Source organism: Andrena cerasifolii, chromosome 9, assembly GCF_050908995.1.
Source record: "Andrena cerasifolii isolate SP2316 chromosome 9, iyAndCera1_principal, whole genome shotgun sequence".
NCBI lineage: Eukaryota > Metazoa > Arthropoda > Insecta > Hymenoptera > Andrenidae > Andrena > Andrena cerasifolii.
Genome location: NC_135126.1, coordinates 16,032,558 through 16,043,618, shown reverse-complemented (window position 1 = coordinate 16,043,618; position 11,061 = coordinate 16,032,558). Strand labels below are relative to the sequence as shown.

At 38.8% G+C, this 11,061-nt stretch overlaps 1 protein-coding gene across 4 annotated transcripts; it reads right to left on the bottom strand.

Moving 5' to 3' along the window:
• Positions 1-239: 239 nt before the first annotated feature.
• LOC143373585 (uncharacterized) lies at positions 240-10,179 on the bottom strand. 4 transcript variants are annotated; one of them, XM_076820995.1, is made up of 10 exons: positions 9,556-10,179; positions 5,618-9,252; positions 5,112-5,521; positions 3,911-3,937; positions 3,644-3,781; positions 3,452-3,573; positions 3,265-3,389; positions 2,889-3,172; positions 2,594-2,776; positions 240-2,524 (listed from the first exon to the last, which is right to left on the bottom strand). In XM_076820995.1, exons 2-10 carry the CDS (start codon positions 9,042-9,044, stop codon positions 2,270-2,272), a joined length of 4,971 nt encoding a protein of 1,656 aa, XP_076677110.1. In that variant the 5' UTR covers positions 9,045-9,252; positions 9,556-10,179; the 3' UTR covers positions 240-2,269. The 4 variants fall into 4 exon arrangements, with proteins under 4 accessions (XP_076677110.1, XP_076677111.1, XP_076677112.1 ...); XM_076820996.1 differs by having other exon boundaries at positions 5,112-5,518; XM_076820997.1 differs by lacking the exon at positions 3,911-3,937 and having other exon boundaries at positions 9,556-10,178.
• Positions 10,180-11,061: the final 882 nt, after the last annotated feature.

The following is an 11,061-nucleotide window of genomic DNA, read 5'->3' as shown; positions in this document are numbered from 1 at the left end:
AATACAACTTGTAATTTTGCGCCATATCAACCGAAATAAATGACTCGTAAAGTTATATTGGATTTCCGACTAAAACATAGCGAAATTTCATTAATTTGATGATTTAGTTAAAAGATTCCAGTGATAAATGGATATACATCCATCCACCCCCCACACACACACGCGCGAACACACGCACATATATATAGCACCAACTTCTTATCGAACATTGCATGGCACATTTGCTAGAAAGAAAATACTTTGCAACTGCATACTTTCCTTTATTGTTACTGCGTCAGTGTCCAAATGCCCGCATTTTTAGGTTTCAAGTTAATAGTTACCTCCAATAATTTATTATACAACTCCGTAAATCCGACAGTATAGTCACTAATACAATATCCATGTATTTCAATTTCAATTTGTTATAGCATATGAAAGATGTCTAAAGCTCCATGGCTTTGTGTCATAGCAGTCACCTGCCCTCGCTATTATATTTTTACAATTTACAAATATAATTTGATATATCGTCTTCGAAAAATACATTCGCGCCACACACGCATATCACCACTCTCATCTTTAGAGAATATCTTTTTCCTTAAGAAATCTAAAAACACATTAAAAACTTAAACGACTTAAGGCTTAAACAATGCCAATAATAGATCTAATGAAAATGATAGTTATTGTAAGATATGTAACATAATAAAATATATAATAATATGGATTTAATACGATTTCAAGTATAGCATTTACTTAATGTACAGTAAAATTGTTAGCAAATGTTATTCTACTATTATAGGTATGTATCTATCGCCTACTGCCTATTGGAAGGAAAGTATCCATAGAAACGTCCTTAGCGGCAAAATCTGTGTATGCGAATCTTCGAATTTTCATTGCTAAAACATTGCGACGTGTGTAATTAATTTAATTAATTATTATAAGTAGAATAAAGATTTCGAGTCTTAGGCGCTTCCAAGTAAGAAAAGTAAATTTTCTACCCCACCTGAGTAGATATTACTTTTTAAATTATTCCTCGAGCTTGCATTGATTGTTGCGTAATATTTGAAAAATCAACACTGCACATGAAGAGCAAAAATTCTAGACTGATATTATCATGATTTACAGACGTATTAACGTATGTATATGTATACATATAAAATTCAAAAATTGACACTTGAATTACTAACAATAGGATACTGCAATGGATGATGAGATAATGCGCGTTATTAAAAAGATTATACATATACATATTGAGACATGATGAACCGAAGGTGAATAGAATAGAAGAAAATATTTCTAATCTTATTAAAAGTGTTTTTATATACAAATGTTTTACAACGTGTGTAATGTTTTAGAGTAAGAGAAGACTGCACATTTTCAGAATATTGCATTTGTCATAGAGCATTTTATTAAAAGAATGTTATCTTGGAACACCTCTGGATATTTGAAAGTTTCATATATAAACGTATTTTATACGTATGAATTTTGAAGTTGCTTCATCTACTTATGTACAAACTAACATGAACATAAATATCGTTTACATCTGGTCAACGTTAAAAAAAGATAATAGCGATTATTATACGTCTGTATACATACACATGTATATAGAAAAGAATGCGCAATGAATTTCCATGATACAGTGAAAAGAACAAACAGAATAACAGTTTGTTTCTTTCAATTAGAGGGTGTGATGTATGTATGTAAATATATTACACAAGGTCACGACGTTCCGTACGCCATATCACTTTGTATGTACTTTATCCTAAAATCATTTGTCTTTCGTATTTTTTTTTCTTCAGATCTTAACACATCAGACCTCGATATTATACGGTATGTATAAGATTATCACGATACAAATGTTAAAACTAAAGGTCTATATTCACACAAATATCCGTAAATCTCTATTATGTTACTACAATGGCAAAGTTTGGGCTCGTCTCTAATTCTTACGCGGGATTGATTGAATATCTTACACATGTCCGGAGTTTATACGCGAAACTGTTCCTTACTTACCTTACGGTAACACGGCTTACCGAGTACTACTTATCACTAGAACTATAGTTTCTTGATTACACGTTAACATTTAACTTCACCATTCGTCACAGTATCTAGTATTAATTATTAACTGGAGTTAAACATTTACCATTCTCAAAATACAATGTTCAATTGTTTGGTCTCGGGACTGGTGTTATATGTATTACGTATTTACGTTCATAAAACTGATATATCACTAGACTCTCAATGGTCTTGAGACATTGAATACTAAACCGAACCATTGATTATCGTAGCACCACTAAGATGGTATACTGCTCATTTGCACATTGCAAGACACTGTTTCAGAATTGTCTTCAGTTTTCTGTGTAGGCACCTGTGAATCGGAAGTATTAACAATCATTTCAGTTGCTTGCGTTTCTGAAATATTTTCAGCCATTTCTCCTGCACTATTCACCAAACGGGATAATGTAGAGGTCTTTAGGCTCGACTTCAGTTTTGCTTGTTGCTCCAAATTATCTATTTCCGCCCAGATAGTTCTAACTTCTTTAAATAACTGAAAAGTATGGTTTTAAAATTATTCTAATTCTAAAATCTTGGATGCGTAATATAATTATGTATTTACCTGATTTAACCATGTTTCGTCTGCTAATAATTCGTTTAATATTATTGTAGTATCTTTATTAGGATCTGCTACTCTCTTATCCGCTACTCTCCTGGCACACTCCAAAAACATCAAATATTTCTGATGCGCTACCTTATTATACAAAGCTACTTTTGCTTGACATAATCGGCACAATAAAAAATCCTAAGAAACGTGCGAAAATATCCGTCATTCAATTATTCCATTTACCATAACGACGAACACGAACGCGAAGACCAAGACGTAATTGAAGAAAACAGAATCATTTAAAAATCACCTTCTCTTGAGGTATCCTTGGATCAGGGGGAGAACCTTCCAGTGTAGTTGCATTATATGGTTGGCCATATAACAAAACTCTGGCGTATATTTTAGGCTGTTGACAACCAGCGCACAGTTTATCTTTGTATTCTGTAGACGTTAAATCCTTGAGAACGTTGAGGCACGGCCAGGTTGATATTGCATTTATAACGTTTGATCGCCATTCTGTTGTTGATAAAAGACGACGTTTCCTCTCTTCCGTTACTTCATCGACGGTCTTAACATTTGATAGAAAGTAATCATCTACGCAGAATAAATGAGAGAAATATTTGATTAGCGAAAATTCCCTGCATAGTATTGGAATTATTATGCAGATAAAAAGATAAAACTCGTACCTTGTTCTTGAAATATCTCTGTAAGGAAGTTAGAATCTAAAGCTTGCGAGATCAATGTTTGTATATATACTTCAAAATTATCTTGATATTTTTCCGCGTCTCTCATCGATTTATCGATATATTCGCTAAAAAGAATAAAGAAAAAATTCATTTACAATTGATAAAATATTTTTAGCCTAGAACCTACCTATCGTCAATAATCATTTCGTCCCTCAAAAATTCTACCACAGTTTCCGTTTTGCCCTGTTGCCAAACCTTTACTGGAACTTGTTGATATACATGACGATTTTGCGGTGCCCAACCCGAATACTATAAAAAGATAATTAGTATGTATGCAGATAGTAAGCGCCGTAAAATAAAACTACATACTCCTTCTTACCGTAGATATGTTTCTGTATAAAGTGTTGCCATTAGACTTAAATGGCTCGTACTTTTGCAGCAGTGTTTTGCCGTCTATTCTCCAGAGTGCTGGATATTCTTCGTCCAATTCCGCCTTCATTACAACAAATTCTCCAGACTAAAAGATGTACAATAATTACTGATGAGAACGACACGCAATAAGAGAAACGGTTGTTTTGAAAGTCAATTAAAATGCTTTGACACTACAAATTTATGTTTTACAAGGTTACATTCGTAAAAAATTTACCGCATCTTCTGAATTATCCATTGAGCGCTGCATGCAACATGTAAATGTGTACACGTTTATACAGGGTGTCCCACTAAGGAGTGGACAGCGCGATATCTCTTAAAGTATTGTCGATAAAAATATAAAAAAAATAGGGAATTGCATGGTTCGAGGGGGCCCATTTATTAGCGCGAACGAATTTTGTTTTCGATTATTATTTTAAAAGATACGATGGTCAAGTTCGGTTTTTCAAATGGAACTATTTTTTTTGAAGACCTGAGTTGATAGTGCGTTCCAAGACAAATTTAATAAGCTTTAATGTATACACTTTATTTCCACTGGTTTTTAAGATATTGCGCTTGCAAAATTACTGATTTTCACTGGAAGAAAACCCTCTGGAATGGCAAAAACCGGGGGCGGTCTTACTGGCGCCACGGGTGGCACTGCCTGTTGAAATGGATACTTACCTGCCAAAGGTCTACGCCAGAAATGGCAGGCCCAAAGGCTGGACAATTCTTTTCTTTTGACACAATCTGCTCCCTATGGTTGAAATTTAGTCTAGCAACTTTCACTCCTCCTAACCTAACCAATCCAACTTGCATCCCTCCCAAAAGAACCGGCCATCCGAGCGTAGAAGCAAGTGCGAAATAAAAGTAACGATGCGCTTCTCGATACCGCAGATGTACCTACCTAAGTAGCATTTCTGACGGAAAAGAATTGTCCAGCTTTTGGGCCTGCAAACCCTGTCGTAGACCTTTGGCAGGTAGGTATCAGTTTCAACAGGCAATGCCACCCGTAGCGCCAGTAAGACCGACCCCGGTCCTTCCTATTCCAGAGGGTTTTCTTCCAGTGAAAATCAGTAATTTTGCAAGCGCAATATCTTAAAAACCAGTGGAAATAAAGTGTATACATTAAAGCTTATTAAATTTGTCTTGGAACGCACTATCAACTCAGGTCTTCAAAAAAAATAGTTCCATTTGAAAAACCGAACTTGACCATCGTATCTTTTAAAATAATAATCGAAAACAAAATTCGTTCGCGCTAATAAATGGGCCCCCTCGAACCATGCAATTCCCTATTTTTTTTATATTTTTATCGACAATACTTTAAGAGATATCGCGCTGTCCACTCCTTAGTGGGACACCCTGTATATGTATGTACATATACGCGGAGCCGTAAGCATACACAGCTTACGAGAATAATATAAGAATTGAACGGGTACCTTGAATGGAGAAATATCAATATCTTCATCACTGACAGATGCTAATAGTTTTTCATCTATTTTGCAAGATAACTTTCCAGTGACATTAGAAGTTTTCGATGGTGTCTCGTGTTTCTTCCTGGCAGACTTCTTTGAAACAACGTCACAAGGAGAATAATCATCTTCCTCCAAGGCTTTTCTGCTCTTTTTCGTAATAACAGGCCTCCCGCGTTTTTTCTTCTTCTCCTCCTCGTCTCCAACTAATTTTACAGCGGGCGTCCAAGCAGGATCAGAATCAGAATCACCCTGTTCTTCGTCATTATCATAGTAGTCTATACCCTGTTGTCGATCTAGAAATTGTTTCACAGAAGTTTTCTCCTTTGCTTTTCTTCTAGACGTTTCTCGTCTCGGAGGCAACAGCAACGGATCTACTGGAAGAGCAATATTCACTTGTGACACACGCACGAATAATTGATATGCATGCTTAATATAATAAAAGAAAACGGTACTGTGTATACATATGTCACCTTCTTCGTGCTTTTTTGAAGCCTTCCCAGATGACGAAAGCGATGCTTCTGCTGCTGCAGCCGCTGCCGCCGCAGCCGCCGCCGCGGCTCTTCTTTTTCTATCTGTTGGTCCTCCAGGTTTGATTGGTCTTCCTTTCTTAGGTTTACCTTCCGTCTTTATGCTTCCTGTGTCTATAGCGTTAGATGCATTTGAAGTTGTTACTTTTTTATCCGGTTTCTTAGGAGGAAATAGAAAATCATCATCACTGGTAAATCCATCGTCGCTTGAATCGAAATTCTGCTTTTTCCGTTCCTTCGGCAATGGGAAGTAGCGCGGATCATTGGCATAATCTATTACTGGTGTTTCTTTAGGTGGTAGTGGTGGTGGCGGTGGTGCTGGTGGTGGTGGTGCTGCTGCTGGTTTTTCTGGTTGTATTTTTACTGCTTCTCCATTTATAGAACTTTCTACTGGTTTATTAGATTCTACGGGGATATAAGGCTTCGACCTACTCCAAGTTGCTTTTCTGCCACCACGAATCGCAGGTGGAGGTGAAGGTTCCCTTTCACCTTGTAGGAACTTTAAGTAACTCGTCATAAATCCTGAACTAGGATCTTTGTTGGGTCTTTTAAAGTCTTTGTTTAATGAAGTTGCTGCTTGAATTGGTTGTTGATGTTGCTGCAGGAACCCTAGTTCTTCTTCAATGTTAGGAACAATTACTTTAGGCTGATCGTCTCTCACTTCTTGACTATAACTAGCATTTTGATTTGCTGTATTTTCACCAAAAGCAATAGGCGTGATCTCAACGGAAGATTGAAATTCATGTGGATGGTGATGGCTCGGAGGGATATGGAAAGCAGGAAAATATGGGATAGGAGGTGGGGCGTGATGATGGGGAACCATCAGAGACTGATGCTGATGCGCCGGTGTACCAACAAAATTACTCGAATGATGTAAAGTTGATTGCGAACTAAAAGCCCCTGATGCACCAGGAAACATTTTCGTAGGTGGCGGAGGTAAATTCCATCTTTCAAAATCAAAGTAACCATTTTGTTGTTGTTGATTCGTATTATGATGCGCAGGCGGTGGTATTCTACTCAGATATTCCGTCACTGTTGTTGCTCCACTTATCTCATTCGAAGAAGCAGCATGTCCACCCTTTTCCAAACTTTTCCTTTTCTTATTGGCAGTGTCAACTTTTCGTCGTTCTTCTGTTTGCTTATGCTGTTCAGTTGGACTAACAGAGACAGTGGTCTGTTGTTGTACTTGACAAGAGCTTTGTTGTAACGTCTGTAAATTCTTTACTATACTCATAGGATCTCCTCTACAACTGCTCAAGTCTTGTAGAGTTACTTGGTTGGATTCGAAATATGTTTGTTGCCTATCAGAGACATTTACTACTCGTTGTACTTGCTGCTGAACTGGCAAAGTTTGAGGATTTATTTCAGCATTTCCACCAGTATATAGAGCAACCGAAAATTTCCTATTAGCATTCGTCTGTCGATTATCGTTATTTTCCCAACATATCTGTTTCTGCGTTTGTGAAAAATCTTGGTGCTGTCTATCATAATTTTTACTATCTGCGTTGTATGTGCTTTTATTTTCAGTCGTACCCAGAGCTCTTGTGATAACCGACGAATAAACAACTTGTCCTTGCGACGCAGGTCGTGGTACGGTAACATCTAATGGAGATGGAGGAGTAAGCTGCTGTTGTACAGCTTTGTACGGTGGTCCAGTTGCGCATTGATTTCCATTATTTTCAACGTGTTGTAAAGGCGAAGGAGAAGATATCGTAGCCATTGGACTATTATACATAGGATAAGCAGGACTTGGAACGTGTCCTAATGGACTTGCTTGCGAATGCGCTTGTAACGGGCTCGGCCTGCGTGGTACAACTACGCTACAATCAGGTCCATTTTGTGTGGAATTATTGGAGGAGTATGCAGAATCGGTAGAAGTTGCAGACTTTGATCTTCCCGAATGATGATACTCTGAATCAGTTGCAGATCCTGTCAAGTAATGCCTATACGATGTTGTTTGTTGCTGCTGATTCAAAACATGAAATTGCTGTTGCTGTTGCGGTTGCTGAGGATGTGCTTGTAAGTTACTGTTTGACGGAGTCCTTTGATTAGCAAGCTTTCCACTTGTACTTGTGCAATTTGTACCATTCCCAGTTGTATAATTCAAACTTCTTGTATCCATAATCGAAAAACTGATAGGGGACGATTGTGTATTATCGTGTGATGTTTGTTCGTTTCTTCCATGTTCACTGTGTGCATTTAATTCGGGATATATTTTCGTCTGTGCTTTAGTCTGAATACTTTGCTGAGATGAAGAAGTTGCTTTATTCGGTGGTGAAGCGAAATTAGTATTTCGCGTGGATTGTTTATCCTGAGATTGCGAAGATACAGATCTAACAGACGTATTCAAGAATATAGTTGTCGATGACACTGACCTGGCAGGAAGTTGAGAGATTCTGTACTCTTTGCTGGATGTATTACTTGGAGTCGAAACAATGCACGATTGTTGGTGCTGAAGAGAAGGCTGCACCTTCCCATTAGGAGCTTGATTCCCATTTCCAGCAGGGTAATTGTTCGCTAATGTTTCAGAACTGAACGTAGTAGGTACTTGCTGGAAGAATGTTTGATTGCTATTTGCTTGCGACGTAGGAACCACAGACTTAATGCTTACTGACGGTGACTGAGGTCTAACGTTTACTGGTTTTTTACTATCTGGGTAACTGGATGATTTAAATTCTGTAGCAGAAACAGACGACGATGTAGGCAGCTGGGAATTAATATTATTTATAGTTTGAGTAGTAGCAAAATGAGAATTGAATGTGTTTTCATAAACACCAGCGGGTGGTTTCGTGGCCGACGATGGTCCTGGAGATGATGGAACGACACTTTCGTGTGGTAAAATACCAAACGGGCTAGGTAATTGTACATTGTTCTGATGGGTCCATGCCAATGTAGATGTGGGTGACGTAGCTGCACCCTGATGCTCGAAAAATGTTGGTTGATGCGCCGAGCTATAATTCTCCCTTAGTACAGGGATATCAGACTCTGTTGTGGTATTTTGTTTCGCTACTGATACTGCTTGTGCTTGTGCCTGGACAAGAGCTTGTCTATGTTGAGTCACATAATGCGCCTGCTTAGGATTAGGATGATGAAACAGTGGAGAAAAGACATCGTATCCCACAGGGGGTGGAGATAAAAACCCCCCTGGGTTAAATGGAGACGGCTGACCCGCCAGAGTTGCTGTTGTATGAGCTGCTTGTAAAAGTAACTGTGACGTTGTTGTCGATGGCGCTGCTTGAGTAGCAGCTGTTGCTAAGTGATGAGATACAAAATCACTGTTTGTGCTCGAGTTGGCCGATTGAAACGTGTTGGTTGCAGTACCTGCAGCAAGACGGTTGTACGATGCATACCATGGACCAACAGGATCCATTACCCAACCCTGGCACGGCTGTGCCTAGCCTGCTTGGTCCACGTATAGTAGACTTTCCTGTATATATTCTGTCAAATCTTTTCCACGTCCATTCCTTCTGTATACGTAGTGGTTTAAACCAAAAACTTTCTTACTGTATACATAGTCTATGCACTTTCAACCAGTAATTAGGATGAACAATAATATATAACGGTTCCTCCATCTTATTCTGAAAAAAAATGGATAGTTTTTATGCAACATACATCCACAAGATACGCATTACTATCAGCATTGCCATTACCATTACGATAAAAAGAGCATTTAAAATTCAAAGAAATGATTAATGAAAAATCATATAAATGTCATTTATTCAGTGGATTGTTGAGCAATGTATCGCAACAGTGATACATAAGTGCTGTCAGATTTTTTTCATTATAACGTTAATATTAGAAGGAATTATAGGTAAAAGAGTAGAATCAGGTGGCTACAGTAGATATCGGAATCACAATCACGATACAGTAGAAAGACTCACGTTTTTTGTAAAATCCTTAATGCACCACAACGCAATGTGGTCAGTGCTCCGATATGTTGGACAACTGGCGCTGGTGAAAAGTTGTCGAAGCAAAGCTCGGTATAAAAACAAACTAATAAAAGATGTGCGCAGTTTTTTAAAAATCAACAAGAATCCAGTGTAGCGTCTTTTCATGTCCTATTGTAATAGAGTCCTTAGAAGTTTCATATGTGCATAATCATTGTTTATCATGGGTAAGAAAATCGCCAGATTTTTTATCTGTAACAAGTGCTGAGACAACGGTTTCACGTTCAGCAATAAACAGCCATATGTGTTGAATACCGATTACGTTTGCCGGTGTACAAGATATAACGTCTCGCCGAATAACACAATAAATATGGCTACACAAACTTGGCCAACGCACGACACACGATCGGCTGGCACCGTGATTAAGCTCACATGATTTAACCATTCGAAGAAAAGTGTACATTCCGGGTAAACCTTAGACCCGGTACTCGCGCATACACCGCGACGAGTTAACGTGGTTAACGTCGCACAGGCTCATTTATCGCGGGGAATCGAACAATGTTACCCCGCACTCACAGTGCCTATTATAGGCCACCATTTTGAATCGAATCAACAATACACCGCGCCATCTACTGTTGCGATCTCCGCTGGTGTGAGTCTGTGTTATGTGAAGTTAGCTATAGGACATAGGGATATCAAGTTTTGATGCGAGAGCGAAATTCAAAATCCTTTGTAGGCATGCAGGTTCGAAGCGAGTAGCACATCTGGAAGATTTTAAGCGAGATCGAAACGGAGGACGAGGAAGAGTTTATTGCCAGGACTCATAAACACGTAGAGCGCGTTGTGCTTCTCGAGGATGCTCGTACAATATTAGTAGCTGATACCTGAACTCAGAAGGCGTACGAGATAGGCCAGACGAAGATAGTAAATAGCTTAACTTTTCCTTCCACATCTGCGTGGTAAAACCACTTAAAATTCTGTCTTTGCTTTAAAGTTAGGGTAAAATCTCTGGTCGGGAAAGTCATACACTTTGTTCCGGTGACGTCTTCTTGACCCTGAGCATTGCGCTTACCTACCTTTTAGATGTGTATGTAATGTACGACCACCAGCCGAGAGTGGAGAGAAGCGCGAAGGAAGGGCCAAGGACGGAGAGACGGCTAGAGGACAACCCACTGACGAAACTCAAAGGATGTCATTCATTCGAAAGATGCCTCGGAGTCAGAGGAGTAGGGCGCTCAGAAGGCACAAGCGAGGAGCGACTTTGTAGAAACGGCAGATCGAACTTGTTAGCAATTAAAATCCAACCTTGGAAATTATTCAGAAAGTGTTTCATTCCATTTCTCTTTCATCATTGAAATTCCCGCGCAAACTCGTGAGCTGGTGTTTCAGCGCTCCGCGGGCACGGAACCGCCGTCTAATTTGAAATCCCCCACGGAATCGCGCAACTCTGCAGATTGCGGATCAGGAATCAACAAGGACAGGCAGGGATTTTTAACTTCT